The 19,492-nt window shown below is 38.3% G+C and overlaps 2 protein-coding genes across 4 annotated transcripts in view; both read left to right on the forward strand.

The window, feature by feature from the left end:
- The first annotated feature begins 7,754 nt into the window (after nt 1–7,754).
- Nucleotides 7,755–19,492, forward strand: part of LOC120254320 (putative receptor-like protein kinase At4g00960) — a 38,149-nt gene continuing 26,411 nt past the window's right edge. The window contains exons 1-7 of one of the 3 annotated variants that reach the window (XM_039262443.1): nt 7,755–8,605; nt 9,736–9,864; nt 9,934–10,067; nt 10,159–10,369; nt 11,117–11,354; nt 11,438–11,588; nt 11,691–12,316. In XM_039262443.1, coding sequence (XP_039118377.1) covers nt 7,822–8,605; nt 9,736–9,864; nt 9,934–10,067; nt 10,159–10,369; nt 11,117–11,354; nt 11,438–11,588; nt 11,691–12,053 — 2,010 coding nt within the window. In that variant the 5' untranslated portion in view covers nt 7,755–7,821 and the 3' untranslated portion in view covers nt 12,054–12,316. Of the gene's footprint in view, nt 8,606–9,735; nt 9,865–9,933; nt 10,068–10,158; nt 10,370–11,116; nt 11,355–11,437; nt 11,589–11,690; nt 12,317–19,492 lie in introns of those variants that run through there. The other 2 variants (XM_039262445.1, XM_039262444.1) reach the window with 2 other exon arrangements.
- Nucleotides 15,920–19,314, forward strand: LOC120254323 (putative receptor-like protein kinase At4g00960). Its single transcript, XM_039262447.1, has 7 exons — nt 15,920–16,814; nt 16,924–17,070; nt 17,144–17,274; nt 17,350–17,560; nt 18,180–18,417; nt 18,516–18,666; nt 18,780–19,314. Exons 1-7 carry the CDS (start codon nt 16,250–16,252, stop codon nt 19,140–19,142), a joined length of 1,806 nt encoding a protein of 601 aa, XP_039118381.1. The 5' UTR covers nt 15,920–16,249; the 3' UTR covers nt 19,143–19,314.

Consider the following 19,492-nt stretch of genomic DNA (forward strand, 5'->3'; position numbering starts at 1 on the left):
GGTGTCTCAAAACACCAAGGGTCATAAAGCAGAGATGTACAGGCAAGATTAACAGATCTAATCCAACAAAAAGGTTTAATAACAGCAGCAGTATGGCAGAGACCTTTAAAAAACCAAGAACAATTACGAGGCACACAATCCCTCCAATGATTAAAATGACCATATTTAAGATGCACAATATTAACCCAAATATCATCAACCGAGTTAAGAAGTTTGAACACATGCTTGGCTTTAAGCGAATGCTTAGCAATAAGAAGGTTACGAAGAGCAAGGCCCCCCTCAGATTTAGATTCGGTGATACAACTCCAAGAAACCGCGTGGATGCCCTTTCCATTGCCACCCTTGTGCCAAAAGAAGTGCCTAATAACCTTGGTGATCTCCTTAAGGATGGAATCAGGAATGGGAAGGATAGATAAGTAATATGTTGGAATAGCAAGAAGAGAAGAGTTAATGAGGGTGGTTTTGGCTGCCATAGAAAGTTTAAGATGCTTCCACCTAGACACAGTACGGGAGATCCTATCAACCAAGGGCTTGAAGCAAGAAACATTAAGCTTTTTTGGAGAGATCAAGATGCCAAGATAATTTAGTGGAAAGGAAGCAATACTAAAGTTCAGGATTGATTTAATGCTTCTGGCCACACGAAAGTTAAACCAGGAGGGAAGATAAATAGCAGACTTGGAAACATTAGCCCTTTGACCTGTCAGATTAGCATAAATATCCAAGGATAATTTGATGTTTCTAGCAGCAAACCGAGAGGCTCTAGTGATAATGACCAAATCATCTGCATACATGAGATGGTTGAAATTAGAAGCTAAGTTTGGATGAAAACCAGGAATCAAGCCAGACGAAAGGGCCCGATTAAGAATTGAGGAAAGATTTTGAGAGACTAGGATGAACAGATATGAAGAGATAGGGTCCCCTTGCCGGACTCCACGGGAGGTGGAGATCCAATCAGAAGGGGAGCCATTGACAAGGATAGAGAAGGAGGTCGACTTAAGACAAGATTCAATCCAGGAGATCCATTTAACAGGAAACTTCATTTTCGCAAGGGTGGCAAGAATTGCACTCCAACTAATCGTGTCATATGCTTTCTCAATATCAATTTTAGTAATCATCCTAGGGGGGCTAATATAATCCTGCTCCATCGAATGAACAATCTCATGCAAAGCAATGATATTATCAAAAGAGCACCGACCAGGGATAAAGCCAACTTGTTCACGACTAATGAGCTTAGGCAGAACAGACTTAAGGTGATTAGCAAGAATTTTGGTCACGATTTTGTAACAAACATTACAAAGAGAAATGGGACGAAAATCAGAAACAAACCTGGGATGCTCCATCTTAGGTATAAGGGAGATGTATGCCCGACCCCACGAGGCCAGCATCACAGAGCAGTCAAAGAAATGAGAAATGGCACCATAAAGGCGATCACCAATCTCTGGCCAAAAAAACTTGTAAAATTCAGCATTGAAACCATCAGGGCCTGGGGACTTACCAGCAGGAAGCTCCCGAATGACAGCAAAGACCTCATCCCGAGAGATGGGCTGAGTAAGCGCCAACCCCTCAATATCACTAAGGTAAGGGAGGTCGTCAGGAAGAGCGTTATAGATATCAATCACATTATTGTTGGAAGAATCAGACCAGAGGCTAGTATAAAAGTTAACAAACAGAGAGTTAATATTATGCCGATCTGAGACATTGTTACCAGCCGGGTCACAAATCTGAGAAATGAAATTATGATGAGAGCGAAGACGAACAGAATTATGAAAATAAGCCGTGTTTTGATCACCATCCCTAAGCCAGAGTAAATGGGCACGCTGGGCCCATCTCGACGAGTTAAGGTGTTGAAGAAGAGCAAACCTGTGGTAATTCTCAAGAAGTCTAGCCGTATCCACCATGTCAGAGGAATCCTCCTCTTCCAAAGAACGAATAGCAGCATCAGACTCCCTGAGAGCAACATCCAACGGAGTGAGACCAGAAGATTTCCAGTTAGAAATATTATACCGAGCTCGAGAAAGTAAATGAGTAAAGGATTGCATCGGATTGCCGTTGGGCGAGCAAGACCAAGCCTTACGGACAGCCTCAATACAACCAATATACTCAAGCCAGTAATTGTTAAATCTAAAGATACTTCTCCGTCGGGGAGCCAAAAGAGACACATAAAGAAGGAGTGGAGCATGATCAGAAGAGACACGAGGTAAGTGAGTAAGAGAGTAAGAAGAAAAAAGAGAAAACCAGGCGGAGTTAACCAAACTCCTATCTAAACGAGCCCAGCGTCTGGAGAGCCCCACTTGATTGTTACACCAAGTAAACCTACAGCCAGAAAAATTGAGATCAAACAGGTTATTACCATCCAAAAAATCAGAAAATAAAGAAGCTTTGCGTGAATAGTAACGAAAGGAGCCCCCCCGGTGCTCATTATGACCAACGATGGTGTTGAAGTCACCAATAATAAGCCAGGGAAGACCCAAAACTGCGAGTCTAGACAACTCATTCCAAAGAGCGCGCTGCGGAGCAAGTCGATTAAAATTATAAACCACAGAAACAATCCAACTAGAGATGAAATTAGAGGAAATAACAAGATGAAGAGCCCTGCGGAAAATGGCCACAGGAGAAACCTGGCCAAGATTCCTGTCCCAAAGAACGATAATGCCTCCAGAAAACCCATCAGCCAGCAGAGCAACCCACTCCCACTTTCTGCCAAACCTAGCGCAAAAGCGATCAACTCTGGCATCATTGGCGCGGGTTTCAACTAAGCAAACAATAGCAGGACGATGAGACCGAATCAAGTTAAGAATCCGAAGATAGGTACTTCTAGAAGAGATTCCCCTACAATTCCAGCAAATAATCTTAGAATTCATCAATAAACAAAAATTAATGAGAAGGAGATAGAATATAAGAGAGAAAACTTCCATAGAGGCAAGAAGGAGAAACAGAAAGGATGAAAAAACTTAGGAGCAAGGATCTCCTAGCTCCAATCTGCCCTTCTTAAGAGAAGAACCAGCTACATGAGAGCTTTTGCGGATAAGGTTATCCCGTCTAGACTCCTCTTGGTACTGAACAAGGGTCATGGAATCATCAGGTTCCTCCTCGTCATCAGACATCTCCTCAGCCGAACCATCAGTATCTTCACCATCACCAGAGTCACTCCCATCAGAGTTACCCCCATTCAAGGCAGAGAAAACACGGTCCACTGCAAGGGAATGAGGATTCTCCGGGGAAGAAGGGGGTGGGATGGAAGAAGGCAAGACCGACGAACGAATGACAGGAGGGGGCGACCCAGAACGCATGATGGGGACCGAAGGGCCTAGGGAAGTGGGGGTCTCAGTAGGGTAAGGGCTCACAAGGGTATTGGGAACCGCAAGAGCATTTGAACGTTGTTCTCTTTTTGAAAAAGCAGTCAAACAGTCAGAGGGCCCTGCCAGGTTAGGGTTTCCCGAAGGCATAATGTTAGACATTGCAATAGTCGAGGCTAATGGTGCAAGGGAATCCTCCATCAGGACAGGAGAATCCACCATCTGAACGCCATCAGTGTTGTAATAGTGAAAGCGGGAGGCTCGAGAAGCAGAAGACCCACCACGCCCACGACTTTTCATGCCAACCCAAGTGCCTCGGGATGGGACGTTACTGGGCAGAACAGGGATCGAGGTCTCCTCGGCTGCCGCGCCATCAGAAGTCGGACTGGGGCGAGACCCCGTTCCGCGATTCCGGGCACGACCACGCCGGCGGGAGACGATCATCCAGGAACCGAACTCTGAGTCCTCCGAAGGGATTGAAGATTCTTGCAGACCTCCTGGGTTATCAGACGGAGTGGAATCCATCTCCATACCCTCGTTAGCAGTTACCTCGGTTCGAAGCGAGCTGACCGCCGGCCCTCGAGGAACTCGAGGGGGTGGAGGAGCTCGATCAAGACCGGCAAATGCTTGGTGAGAGCAAGAGTTAGATCCGTGTCCGATGACACCGCAGGAGTAGCAGAACGTAGGGAGCCTCTCATAAAGAACAACAACGAAAACACGATGTGAATCGTCCCCGACCCAAAAACCCCGGCAAAGAGGTTTGGAGAGGTCAATCTCAACACAAACCCTAGCGAACTTAGATCTTGAGAGGGACAATGTAAGATCATCAACTTTAACCAGGTTACCGAGATGAGCAACAATAGTGTCGAGCGACTCACCATCCCAAAGCTCAATCGGCAGGTTATGAAGTTGAATCCAGACCACGGCTGTGGACAGCTTGGCGAAAGCCGGTTCGAAGAACGGCTGCCACGGCGTCAGTTGAAGAGTTAAACCATTTAACGTCCAAGGACCATCGGAAAGCAGGCGTAATGAAATCTCATGGGATGCACACCGAATGAGCAAAAACCCATTAGGTAGATCTGAGACTTGAACATCACCAATGGCAGCCCACATGCCCGTCAAAGCCTTTTTAACCTGATCAAAAGGAGGCGACTTGCCAAAGAGCTTCCCAAACAGAGCATTCTGGAATTTCTCATGAGCCCGAGACAGGGATACTCCATCAAGCTTAACAAAAGATGAGGAGGAGTTCTTCAATTTCTCAAGAAGTTGTGGATTATGAAGCGGGGAAGGAACAGAAGCACGCAGGGATGAGGAGGCGATCTGAGCCCAGGATTGAGACTGTTGCAGAAGGTGGGAAGGAGAAGGGAAAGGGGGTTTTCCCCCGCTTGCCATGGCGTGATTGTCACTGGTTGGAGAAACAACAGCTTTGAAGGATCTGGGAATGCTCCTAACCTTCTAAACTACGTAGGAACCAATCCACTTGTATCAATTGCTTATTTATCCATGAAAAGAAATGCACGTTTTAAATTTGATGTTACTTCATCTATAAAAGGTTTGGCGGTATTGGAATGAAGGGAGAGCATTAGAATTGAAGGAAAAGAAGCTAGGTGACTGCATCAAGGTGGAAGAAGTGCTGAGATGTATTCACATTGGATTGCTCTGTGTCCAAGAGGATCCAACAAAGAGGCCTAGCATGGCAACAGTGGTTGTCATGCTGAGGAGTTACTCCATCTCTCTTCCAACACCTTCAACTCCTGCATTCTTCCTGCCAACCACAACAAACAGAGAGGCAAACATGCTAGAAACCGGACATACTAATCAAGAAGCAGGACGGTCAAGGTCCATCTCTGCAAACCAGCTCTCAATTTCAATAGTGGAACCACGGTAGATTACAGGTGAAAGGCCATAGTCTTTATATACAAAAATTGCACATGTATTTGTATGGTTTTATAACCGAAATTAACATATTTATATTTTAAGGTAGTGTTTGGAGTAAGAGAATGATGCTGAAGGAATTGCAATGAGAAAGCCATTTTGAGGTAAAATTTCTGCACATTTTTATTTTCGTGTTTGGCATGGTTTTAGAAGATAAATGATTATTTTTTTTAATAAAATAGATAAACCACAGATTTATTGAAAGAAATGGAACAAAAATAAAGTCACTCAAATAAAAGAGCAAACATGCAAACACAAACAACAAAAGACAGAAAAAAAAAGAAGAAAAACACACAACAAAAGAGGCTAGGAGTGCATCACTAGGGGTAATATACACCTAAGAACCAGCACCAAGACTACAAAGATAACAAAGAAGAGACAAGAGGAGAGGTCGCAACTGAGTTGACGAAGTACACTCAGAGGTAAAAAAGGTCAACTCAAGCTAACTGAAGGAATCATTCCTATGCCGGTTGTTGAGTTGTGGTACTTGTGTTGTTAATTGGTCTTGAGTTCTGGAAGTTGTGTGAGCGCTTAAAGTTCTTGATATAATCACTGGGGAACTGCTAATGCTAGTCCCTAACTGCAAAAATCCAGGTGAAAACCAAGTGAATAGTTTTAGAAATAATATGAAAATGTGAAAGGACAAGAGAATTAAAAATGTGATTATTTCTTTCAAGCCAAATGTCCCAAAAAATTGCTCTTGAAAGAAGATCCTAAAGAGCTCGGTCAGGAGCTTCTATGGAATTAATCCAAGTTGTCCAAATCTTTTAAAGGGTGTGTGAGTGTAACTGTCAATTTAGAATTTGCATGAAAAACGCCCATATATGCTTAGAGAATTTGCATTTGAGTAAGAGTTGAACTGCCGATTCTAAGTCTTTATCGTATAAGACACAAGTCTTAGTGGAGCTTTGGAAGTTGCAGCGTTTCTTGGTAAGATTACTAAGAGTTAGGATTTTATCCTCGTGTGCTAGTCAACAAAAGAGTATTATTTTACTTGAGCAGCTCATTTTTCAAAATTGAGGATGTAGACTACTGTGGAAAAATATATATGCATTTTTTATTGAAATTTTTTTTTTTGAGAAAACAAATTCATGTTTAGCTAAATGCTTTTTTTTTAACAACCAATCTTCTATATATATTATGTTATTTTATAATTGTATTTATTTAAAAAAATAGAATAAACCAAACCTTTATTAAAGTGATATGTTTATATATATATATATATTTATATATATATATATATATATATTTGATAAAGTAGATAAATCGTATTTATTAGAATAAAGAGAAAAGTACAACACAGTTAAGAAGACAAAAGGTGTCTTATGACTAGTCCCAATAGAGGTATGACCAATGGGGATAGGAGCAACAAAAACAAATAATAGAACAAAAATACATAGTCTATTAGATGCAGAACACATTAAAAGAAAAAAACATAACACAAACATAACTACTTCTAGAGAAGAGAAGAGGTCACTAGGAGTCTCAAGGTTTAAGCACTAGAAGGTACTACTCAGTAGTTAGCGCTAATCTCAACCATCAAGGGCTCCTCAGCTCAAATCTCTTAGGGTCTGCAAACCCTAGGCTTCTCTTTACTACATGTATTGACTCCTCCAGCTTTTGCCTATTTTGGTTAGGGATTATAGACACTCAAAGAATAAACAAATGAGATAATTTGAACATCATAGAAATAGAAGTACAAAAGCATTCATCAAATATTTTCTTATTTCTTTTAAGCCAAACACTCCAAATTAATGCCCTAGTTAAAATATCCCAAATTAATTTTGCCCCTCCTCTAAGGTTTTTCCTCCAAAGATTCCACATATATGAAGGACACCCTATCAAAATAATTACATTTTCAAAACATTACACGAGCCCATTATCTAAAAAAGTATTTTGGTCGTAAAGTTGTTGTAAAATAAAAAGTTATCAGTAGTTGATTCTTAGATATATTATTAAGTATTTTTAATGACGAAAATGCTTTTGAAGAATTTTCAGTAATATTTGTATTCATAATCAAAATTCCCTTATATTAACATATGAATTTATTTTATATTTTTTTAAAAAATATTATGATAAAGAGTTATGAATAAAGAGTTATAAATCATATAATTTATATGATTATTAATATTTGATTGTAATAATTATGATAGCTCTCAATAATTAATCAACTTAAAAAAATTACCGTGTCATAGTCAAGAAGGAAAGGAACTAAATGTTAGTTTTTTTATTCCATTAGATGGGGGACAAGCAAAGCACGTGAATGAAACTGACAAGTGACAATCATAATTCTGACCTTCATCCTCATTCCCAATTTTGTTCTTTCCTCCACTGTACTATCACACCAACCATTACCTTATTATAGTATATATTTATCTTGAGTCCTTGACTGAAGAGGTCCAAATCCGTGGTCTGTCACGGTATTGCCATAGCCTCCATACCGCTATGTCTGTCAACCCATAGTCAATAAATAAATAAATAAATAATAAAAAAAACCATAGTCTGGCTGCTCTGACGAGTCAACAAAGTCAACCTAGATCCATCTTCATGACAAGGCATGGCAGCTGGATGAGCTTACGATGCATCATCCATGGCTTTCCAAGCCTTGCTCTTCCTCCTCTTCCTTCTCTGCCCCTTGGTAAAGCTTTCCCAGGGGAATCCCACGCTGTATCGCTGCTCTACTGACTCCAACTACACAACCCCAAGCACCTTTGCCACCAACCTCGCCCTCCTCCTCCCCAACCTCATCGCCACCACCGCCAACTCCTCCATCCTCTTCTCCACTGCCTCCAGAGACTCAATCTACGGCCTTGCCCAATGCCAGCTCGGCTCATCCCCTTCCGGCTGCGCCTCCTGTCTCAACAACTCCGCCACCGACTTCAGTACCCTCTGCCCCTCGGGCAGGTCCGCCGGCATCCGCTACGACGGCTGTCTCCTCCGCTACTCTGACACCCGCTTCTTCTCCCAGCTCTCCAATGACGCCTTCCATTACCGCACAAGCGGCAAAACCGTTTCAGATCCGGCGGGTTTCAGCAGCAGTGTAAATGATCTAATGAACGGGATCTCATCAAAGGCCGCGCACACTGAATCGAGGTTCATGGTAGGGATGACCAACTTCTCCGGTCTTATATACGGTATGGCTCAGTGTACTAGCGATCTCTCGGCTAATGATTGTGCAAATTGCTTGAATTTTGCTCTCGGTGTTATGCGACTCCACGCTTATGGGAAAGTTGGAAGCTTGGTTGCTAGTTTGAGCTGCATCATCAGGTACGAGACATACCCTTTCTTCTCTCTTTTACAGCTGGCGGCGCCACCGCCGCCGCCGCCATCCTTAGTAAAGTCGCCTCCTGTGAATGATACAACCGGTAGTGGTGGTGAGTGTTACTTTTAATTGGTTGTTGTGTAATTTTTCTAAACGCAGGCTATTGTGAACAGGTAATATAATGATTTAGGAGGATTGAGTTTATTAACTACTATAAAATTATTCTAACCCTGGTTAGACAAGAAGAAATCAATGCCTTAGAGATTCTAGTGTTTTCAAGTTCATCCAGACTAATTTTATCTGATCATCTAATTCAATCAATCGATGTTTATTTCTTATAATGTCATTAAATTTCTTGATCTTTCTCATGCATCAACAACATATTCCATTAGATAAGTTTACACCATTTCTGATATAACTATGAATCTAAAGAACTCATTAAACTCTGGAAATTTATAATGATGTATACAATCTCATAAATATCTCTATCTTATGATTTGTTTGGTATTTTAATCAAAATTTAATTCAATTATCACCTCTTGGTCTCAAATTGAATTATCAATCATGCAATTATTGATCAAGCAATCAGAAGCATTAAGTATAGATTAAAATATCCAACATAACTTTGAAACAAGTATCAATTAAATTAAACAAAAGACGAATCTAGGTTTTCATAGTTCAGCCACGTCATAGCCCTAGAAAAAGGTATTTACAACATGATAAATGCAAAGCTTGACATATTAACAAGGTTCGTAATCAAATAAACAAAAAATAAAAAATAAAAATTAAAGCTTGGAAATCAATCTATTCTTCGCCGAATCTTCACTCCCAATCTTTTGTTCTCCGAAATTCTTCTCCTCCTTTCGTCTCAAACCCTAAGCCCCTTTTATAACTTGAATATTGCGTTAGCACTTAGGCCTTATATACTAACACCTAGACATAAGACTTTGTTTACTCTTTATTGAAACTTGCTCTACTTTTATCCAATTTTTGTGCTTTTAATGTGATTTTCTTTCAAATCATTCTCATTCTTTACTACAATGCAATAACAATAAAATTTGGAGTAAAATTGATTCAAAATAATTCACATTTCATTCGTCACGAGCTAAAAAAAATCTATATAATTGAGTGAAAATTATACTCATCATTGGCATCTGTTGGTGAGCTTATGAACCATGGATTAGTGAGAGTTATCTTCCTTTTTATTGAATTTTGATTTGATATTTTCTTCATTTTGCGCAGGAAAAAGTAGCAATACTACAACCATTGTTCTTGTTGTTGTATTTGTATTGGTTGCTGGAATTGTTATCTTCTCTGGTGTTTGCATTTATTTGAGGAGACGCAAGAGGAAACCGAACAGAAGATGGACTGGTATGTTGTTCTAATTTTATTTCTAGCATGCTACTTATATATCTAAATATGTAAAAATCAAATCTTTAGCAGATGGAGGAGATGACTCGGAATTCATTAGTGCTGAATCTCTATCATTTGATTTGGCCACTCTCCGAGATGCCACAAGTAACTTTTCTGATGAGAATGAGCTTGGAAGGGGTGGATTTGGAGTAGTTTATAAGGTAGGTGACAATACATTGCTTTACTTAGAACATGATTCGTTTTAGACTTAAACTTAAATAAGAGGAATAACATGGACTTTGCTAAATGTAGGGAGTGCTAAGAGATGGGCAAGAAATAGCTGTAAAACGGCTTTCATTGACTTCAGTCCAAGGACTTGTGGAGTTGAAGAATGAGGTGGTTTTGGTTGCTAAGCTTCAGCATAGACACCTTGTAAGGCTGCTAGGTTGTTGCTTAGAAGAGAAGGAGAAGCTTCTTGTCTATGAATACCTTCCCAATGCAAGCCTGGACAAATTTTTATTTGGTATGCTCCATTATTCTCAACATGAAGCTTGTCTCCCTTTTAATATACCAATAGCCTCTTATCCAATAAAATTAATTTAAATAAATTTCTAAGATGTTTAATACTGTATTAAGCTATGCTGAATAGTTAATATTATTGACTTGACTTCTTTCTATACTCAGTTAAATTGTTTTTGAATCTTGTTCATTATATATGTTTTTCGCATTCCTATGACTGAATTAGTGAATGAAGCAATATTCAGTGTCCAACATTCCTTTACCAAATGCTGGAGATGTTGACAAACGGTATTTTCTTTTAATGCAAAGTAGCCTCCTGTCTCATCTGCAACTGTTTTCCATGCTGATATGAACATCTGTAAAGCAGAAATCAAATTTGTGACTAGTTTCTACATTTTCAAAGTTTCAACATTATCCATGATTACCAATTGGAGATGGTTTTGATAGCAACCAATATAGGTTCAGCATAATTATTAATGCATGATCAATTAAACCAACAAAACTTCATGTCTGAATGCTATCACTCTCAGTACGTACTTTCAAGTCTTCTGGTTTCAACAAGGGGTGCTTATCACTCACGTTACTGTGTGCAACAAAAAATTTGTCAATGTTTGTATTCTGTCTTTATCTTCTTAATGTTGACACATTGAAAGGTTGACGGGTGTACTGCAGTTTTTATTTTCAAAGAATTGTAGTTTATCTATTTTTATTAAAAAAAAAAAAATTGACTGGATACAACTTATTGGAACAGATCCTGTAAGGCGTCAACAACTTGATTGGGCAAGGCGGTACAGGATTATCGAGGGCATAAGTAGGGGGCTTCTATATCTACATGAAGATTCCCGGCTTAGAATTATCCACCGTGATTTGAAAGCAGGAAACATCTTGTTAGATGGGGATATGGACCCAAAAATTTGTGACTTTGGCTTTGCAAAGCTTTTCGATATAGATGAAACACATGCAAACACTAATCGAATCGCTGGGACATAGTGAGTACCAAATAATGATCAAACTTTTGAGAACCTTTCAATACAAATCTTTGAGTTGAAAAAGGTTATTCTATCATTTGCAGTGGATACATGGCACCAGAATATGCAATGCACGGAAACTTCTCAGTTAAATCAGATGTTTACAGTTATGGTGTGATGGTATTGGAGATTGTGACTGGTCGAAAGAACAGAGGCTTTGAAGAATCTGGGAATGCTGCTCACCTACTAAGCTATGTAAGCACCAATACCAGTTATATCTGCATTTATACAGAAATTTAGCAGAATGCTGCATAACAAGTTTATCTTGATCCGTTGGATCATTGTCTTATTAAACAGGCATGGCGGCTTTGGAACGATGGAAGGGGATTAGAGTTGAAGGACCCCATTCTAGGTGATAGAATCCAGGTGGATGAAGTACTGAGATGCATCCATATTGGTTTGCTTTGCGTCCAGGAAGACCCGCAAGACAGGCCTACCATGGGAACAGTGGTTCTTATGCTTCGGAGTTTCTTATTCCCTCTTCCAGAGCCTTTTACTCCTGCATTCTTCATCGGAAACCTTGAAGGCAGCCAGCCAAATGTAAATTTGAGAGATTTGGATCTTAATCAGCTCGATAATGGACAATCTAATCAAGAACAGAGGCACCGGATGGTTGGCTCTGCAAATAATCTCACTATTTCTCAACCAGAAGGAAGATAGTGGCAGGTAGGCATGGCTGTTTTCTTGCCTTGTCATACAACAGATTTGCCTAGTAAAATGTTTTTGACTGAATCATTGTACTTTGACGCAACTCTATTATTTTGAAGTCTGTAATGGCTGATTGAGAATATACGTTTGCTGCTTTTCTATAATGCTTCTCAACAACGTGATGTTGAGAAATCTGTAAACTAGTTCTGTTCGAGCTTGTCTATGTTTCCACACTTGGGCATTAATAATAAAACACACATGGAAGTTTTGTTCTCCGAATGTATTATTTTATTTTTTTATTTTTTTATTTTTTATTTTTTTATTTTTTTATTTTAATGTATGTGATTTATTTATTTTTTAAAAAATATAAATTAATTTTAATAAATAAATATATAATTTTAATGAAATAAAATTCCTAAATAAGGGGACATCTCTTTTAGTTGACGAGATCGGCAGCTAGACAAAGATGAAGGGAAGCCAAGAGTGCTTCTCTAGCAATTTGGTTGTTTATTATTATTATTATTTTTTTTACTCCATGTAGAGATGAAATTAAAAATGTTATTGCCTCTGTTTGTATTGGTGTGGTGAGCACCTCTGGTGGTCCCTTCCTTTTTCGTTGTTGTGTGTTTTTCGTTGTTGCCTTTTGTAGGCCTTGTTGTGTTTAGTGTTCCGTATTTTTTTTTATCTATAAATTGTGATTTATCTATTTTTAAAAAAAAAATTAAAAATGTTATGCAATAGGCCAATGGAGGATAAGAAGAACATTATACAAAGAAGTTTGAAAAGAAAAAGATATAGGCCAAATTATGCAAACATAGTTACATGGAGACTAGCATTTTGCTTTGGTTATTTCTTCTCGGAGATAATTTAAAATTTTAAAATTATTATGAGTTAAAATAGTATATTGTAAAACTGTTTATTTAGGTTGAGTTATATTTATTTATTTTATAAGGTGTATTAACCACATTTATTAAAATAAAAAAGTATGAACAGGCGAGGACCTAAGAATCCTCTGATGATGGCCCCCTGTAGATCTCTTCCACTCGAGGACCTAAGAACTCTAGGTTTCTCCGAATACTAGACTTAGAGTCTTCTAACTTCGCTTGGGAGCCCTCTGCCGCTACTGAGAACCAGAATAAGAACATATGATTAATCTTCAGGATAAGAGTATGAAGTATGAACAGACATCACAATAGCGTTAAAGATACAACCATTTTTAGCAAGCAAAATATTCTACACAAGGGCCTTAACAACAAGATCCCCCATATCCTTATTCAAAGGAGCCATTGAGGACCGCCAAGATCTCCAGACAGATCTCATGCTCTTGAGATGTATGATGTTCTAATTTATTATTTCTTTTATATATATAGTAGGATTTTGAGAATGCCTACAAGAAAGAGAGTTAAAAACTCAATCTAAGGTAGGAAAGAGAGTCGAAAGTTCATCCATTGAGATGTATGATGTTCTAATTTTTGTTTATACAGTCAATAAAATATAATTTTACATATTTGTTCTGTTTCTCCAAAAGTGCAAAAAAAACAAGATTGCCAAACAACCACTGCATGGGAAGATATAAATGGAATACTTGAGTCGGCACTACTGTGCAAATACTACATTAATAATGTAGCAGTACTTTATTCATTGTTGATTGATCTCATGTGAGGTTGTCATTTCTCTCCCCTCCAAACAGGGGGGATTTATTAGTTCGGTTTAGTCCCTGAAAATCTTCTAGGCATACAAGTGATAAAACTTAAATTATATCATGTAATATTTAACTAAGTTAATAAATTTTTAAGGGGTTAATTAACCTACTATAATTTGTGCTATTGTTCCCATGTATACTTTGATAATTTCTTTGGGAAGAAAAACCAAATAAAAATAAACAAAGACTGTCGATGTCAAGGTTCATCCTTGCAACCCACCTCTCCATTTCAACAGTGTGGGTCTGGCCACGCCCATGCTCAGGGGAGGGATAAGGGGCCAATATACCCCTCTCTCTCTTTCTCTTTTGAGGAGGGATACTACGGGGATACCACATCACCTGGTATTCCTATCCAATTAAATTTTGCCACATCATTTTTTAACTTTTAAAAGTTTAAAAAATTTATTCAAATCAAATTTTATTTTATTTTATTTTTGTAAAAAAAACCTCATCCCCATCCAATTATATGATCTAGAGGTAAGAAAACCCTAAATCTTCAAATCACTCCTAGCCAATGCCTCAAATTGTTGTGTCGTCCTCATCTCCGACGCCCCTCACTTGACCCACGAGTTATTCTTTGGCCTCTTAGAACTTCAAACCTAAAGTTTGTGCCGCCATTTGTCTCTCTGGTACCGTTCATCTCTCTAATGCCCCTCTCCGGTAAAAAAAAATAATAATAAAAAGTGTCAATTTATTGTTCACACTAGCCGACTTTTGTCTCTCGGGTACCATTTATCTCTTTAATGGCCCTCTAACACCCCTCTCTAATAAAAAATAAAATAAAAATTATCGGTTTATTATTCACACCAACCAGGGGCGGAACCAGAGGGGAGCGGGGGCTTCAGCCCCCCGGCTCCGGTGAAGTTGTTTTCCGGCACCGATGAAATTAGGCTTTTATATAAATTAATATTAGATAATATTTTGTTTGTATATAATTGTCATTTAATCTCGATGTGCTAGAGTGGTTGGTGAGAATTTGATGGTTAGAGCCCACCCAGGATCAATTCCTATGAGTTGCAATGTTGAACTTTTGATATTCTTATTAATTAAAAACAAGTATTTTTATTTTTTTAAAAATTACTGAAAATTTTAAAAAAATAAGAAAAAAATTAAATTGATAATGAGGGATTGAAATTTCAAATTTTCAATAAAAATTTATATTAATAAAATTTATAAAAAACAATTAATAATTAAAAAATTAAGTTGATAATGGGTTGCAATATTAAGTTTTTGATACTTTTACTAATTAAAAACAAGTTTTCTTATTTTCAAAATGTTGCTTAAATTTTAAATTTTAAAAAAATTTAAGGTAAAAATTAAATTGATAATGAGGCATCGAAATTTCAAATTTTTCAATAAAAAAATTTATGAATAATATTAATAAAATTTATAAAAATAATTTAATAATTTTTAAAAAAATTAAGTTGATAATGGGTTGTCCCTGTTAAGTTTTTTTGATAGGTTTTACTAATTAACAAGTTTTTCTTATTTTTTTAAAAAGTTGCCAAAAATTTTTAAATTTTATAAAAAAATTTAGGGGAAAAATTAAGTTGATAATGTGGCATTCAAATTTCAAATTTTTCAATAAAAAGTTTCTGAATAATATTAATAAAAATTTATAAAAAAATAATTTAATAATTTTTAAAAAAATTAAGTTGATGATGTGGCATGGCAAAATATAAATTAGTTGTTATAATATAATACTATACATGTTAGAGTGCATGAATGATTGTTTAGTTGCTTTAGTTGAACATAATTGTTTTTTTAGTCGTAGACATCATAACAACAATAAGTAGTTTCAAATTATAGCTTAATGTTCTTTTTCACTATAGGTATATTCAAATCGTAGTTATATTATTGAACTATTTTTATTGTAGATAATTATTTTATTTGATAATTTTTTTACACTTTCACTTTAGCCCCCCTACCGGTAAGTTCTGGTTCCGCCACTGACACCAACCGCCCTTCTTCCGTCTCATTTGTTCTTTACACCGCCATGGCGCCATCCATCACTTCATCTCTCTTATGCTTCTCTCCGGTAAAAATAAATAAAATAAAAACTGATTTAAATAAAATTTTTAAAATTTTAAAAGTTAAAAAATAAAATGGCAAAAATAATTGGATGGGGATGCTAGCAGTGGTATCCCCGTTTCCAAGAATACCTCCCCACCAATTCGAGTCGACCATGGGCGGCTGGCTGTGTGAGTCAAGAGTCCACGTAGGATCCATCTTCATGAGATGTGATGCCATGGCAGCTTCATCATCCATCCATGGCTCTGCAACCCTCCTTGTTCCTCCTCCTCCTCCTCCTCCTCCTCCTCCTCTTCCCCTTTGTAAAGCTTTCTCAGGGGATCCCCACTCGCTGCTCCACTGACTCCAACTACACAACCCCAAGCGCCTTCGCCACCAACCTCGCCCTCCTCCTCCCAGACCTCATCGCCACCACTACCAACTCCTCCATCCTCTTCTCCACTGCCTCCAGAGGTTCCACCTACGGCCTGGCCCAATGCCGGCTCGGCTCATCCCCCTCCGACTGCACCTCCTGTCTCACCATCTCCGCCACCAACTTCAGTACCTTCTGCCCCTCGGCAGGTCCGCCGGCATCCGTTACGATGCCTGTCTCCTCCGCTACTCCGACACTCGCTTCTTCTCCCAGCTCTCCAACGATAGTTTCGAATCCCGAACAAACGGCCAAGTGGCTACGGATCCGGTCGGTTTCGGCCGCCGTGTAATCGATCTAATGAACGAGATCTCATCAAAGGCCCCGAGAACCCCAGCTAGATTTGCGGCAGGCACCACCAACTTCTCCGGTGGTATATACGGTATGGTTCAGTGTACTGCCGATCTCTCAGTCGATGATTGTGAGAAATGCTTGAATGGTACTCTCAATGTTTTTCGAGGCTTTCCTTATGGAAGAGTTGGGAGCATGGTTGCTAGTTTGAGCTGCATCGCCCGGTACGAGACCTATCTTTTCTTCTCTCTTTCACTGCTGTCAGCGCCATCGCCATCGCCATCGCTGCCTCCCTCATCATCTGGGGTAAATGATGCGATCCTAAACTCCGGTAGTGGTGGTGAGTGTTAGCTTTAATTGGCATTCGTTGATAGTTTATGATCCAACCAGAGATTAATGAGAGTTTTTTTTTTCTTTTTAATGTTTTGATATTGTTTTATTTTGTGCAGGAAAAAATAGCAATACTACGACCATTGTTCTTGTTGTTGTTTTCGTGGTGGTTGCCGGAATTGTTTTCTTCTCTGGTGTTTGTATTTATTTGAGGAGGAGGAGAAGGAGGAGGAGAAGCAGGAGGAAACCAATCAGACAGTCGCCAGGTAAGTTGTTCTATTTTTATTTCTAGCATGCTACTTATATTTTGAAAGATTGTAAACATCAAAACCTTAGCAGATGGAGGAGATGAATCAGAATTTGTGAGTGATGAATCTATAGTGTTTGATTTGGCAACTCTCCGAGATGCTACAAGTGACTTTTCCGAGGAGAATAAGCTTGGAACAGGTGGATTTGGTGTAGTTTATAAGGTAGGTGACAATGGATTGCTTAATTTAGAATGTGATTGGTGTTTGATGTTTAAACATGGGCTTTGCTAATTGCAGGGAGTGTTAAGAGATGGGAAAGAAATAGCTGTTAAACGGCTTTCAGCGACATCAAGGCAAGGATTTGTGGAATTGAAGAATGAGGTGATTTTGGTTGCTAAGCTTCAGCACAGACACCTTGTAAGGCTGCTGGGTTGTTGCTTAGAACAGCAGGAGAAGCTTCTTATCTATGAGTACCTACTTAACGCAAGCCTGGACAAATTTTTGTTTGGTATGCTCCATTACTCTCAGCATGAACCTTATGTCCCTTTTAATATACCAGTATTCCTAGCCTCTAATCCAATGAAAATTAATGCTAATAAATTACTGATATGTTTGGTACTGTATCACCATATGTTTTATTATGTCAGTCAAATTGTTTGTTGTTTTCTTAAAACTAAATTACTGAATGAGGAAATATTCCATGTCCAAGTCCAATGTTTCTTTCCTAAATGATGAAGATGTTGACAAACCTTAATAACTTTTAATGTGAGTAGCCTCCTGTCGCATCTGCTATGTTTTTCATGCTGATATGAACATCTATCTATAAAGCAGAAATAAAATTTGTGGTTAGTTTCCACATCGTCGAAGTTTCAACATTATCCATGATGACCAATGGGAAACAGTTTTGATGCCAACCAATATAGGTTCAACACATAACCATCATTGCATGAATGAAATGGACCAAATTTTCTTGTCTCAATTCTGTCACTCGATCTCAGTAATTTCAAGTGATTTGGACACCTAAGTTGCTTCCTGCAACAAAAAATTTGTCAATATTTGAATTGTCTGTCTTTATTCCCTTAATGTTGACACATTGATGTTGATTGGGTCGTAATTCCATGGAATAGATCCCGGAAGATGTCAACAACTCGATTGGGCAAGGCGGTACAAGATCATTGAAGGCATAAGTGGAGGGCTTCTATATCTTCATGAAGATTCCCGCCTTAGAATTATTCATCGTGACCTGAAAGCAGGAAACATCTTGTTAGATGGAGACATGAACCCTAAGATTTCTGACTTTGGCTTTGCAAAGCTTTTTGATATAGATGAAACAGAAGGAAACACTAATCGAATCGCTGGGACATAGTGAGTGCCATCAAGCATGTGTTCATAAAAATAATGATTAAAATTTTCGGAACACCTTCAATACAAATCTTTGAGTTAAACTTTTTTTTTTTTGGCAGTGGATACATGGCACCAGAATATGCAATGCATGGGCATTTCTCAGTTAAATCAGATGTTTACAGTTATGGTGTTATAGTCTTGGAGATTGTGACTGGTCGAAGGAGCAGTGGCTATGAAGAATCTGCGAATGCTGCTCACCTTCTAAGCTATGTAAGCACCAATCCAGTTACATGCATTGATAATGTAATCTAGCAGAGTGCTGCATAGCAAATTTATCTTGATCCATTATTGAGAGAATAATTGATCATTTTCTTATCAAACAGGCATGGCGGCTTTGGAACGAAGGAAGGGCATTAGAGTTGAAGGACTCCAGTCTAGGTGATAGAATCCAGGCTGATGAAGTGCTGAGATGCATCCATATTGGTTTGCTTTGCGTCCAGGAAGACCCAAAAGACAGGCCTACAATGGGAACAGTGGTTCTCATGCTCAGGAGTTACTCATTTCCTCTTCCAAAACCTTCTACTCCTGCATTTTTCATTCGAAACCGCACAAGCAATCAGCCAAATGTGGATTTGAGAGACATGGATCTTAATCAGGTCAACAATAGACAATGTAATCAAGAACAGAGGCACCCGACGGTTGATTCTGTAAATAATCTCTCTATTACTCAACTAGAAGGACGATAATAGCAGGGAGGTATGAATGCTTTTCATGAGTCTGACAGATTTGCCCAGTAAAATGTTTTAAGTGTGAAAAGTTTTACTTTGATGCAAATATATTCTGTTGAATTCTGTAACAATTTATTGAGAATTTTTGTGTGTTACTCTTTTATAATGCATATAAATGATTCAAGATTGCCATGGCATGTATTTTTGTTTTTATAAGTATTAATTTCATTCAGAAAAATGTCAGACATGGTATGTTTAGTAATATTGCCCTATGGTGAATGGTTAAAATATATCTAATCTTATTTGGGTCAACGTTGCAGTTGATAAGAATAAGTTGCTTAGGGATAACTATTTCTAATAGAATATAT

The sequence above is a fragment of the Dioscorea cayenensis genome, unplaced genomic scaffold, assembly GCF_009730915.1.
Source record: "Dioscorea cayenensis subsp. rotundata cultivar TDr96_F1 unplaced genomic scaffold, TDr96_F1_v2_PseudoChromosome.rev07_lg8_w22 25.fasta BLBR01000417.1, whole genome shotgun sequence".
Lineage (NCBI taxonomy): Eukaryota > Viridiplantae > Streptophyta > Magnoliopsida > Dioscoreales > Dioscoreaceae > Dioscorea > Dioscorea cayenensis.

Excerpts from the sequence above, each read along its gene's own strand:
- LOC120254323 (XM_039262447.1), top strand. The coding sequence starts at position 16,250 with ATGCCGGCTCGGCTCATCCCCCTCCGACTGCACCTCCTGTCTCACCAT. Across the intron at positions 16,815-16,923 it reads CCTAAACTCCGGTAGTGGTG|GAAAAAATAGCAATACTACG; the intron begins GTGAGTGTTAGC and ends TATTTTGTGCAG. Across the intron at positions 18,667-18,779 it reads CTGCTCACCTTCTAAGCTAT|GCATGGCGGCTTTGGAACGA; the intron begins GTAAGCACCAAT and ends CTTATCAAACAG.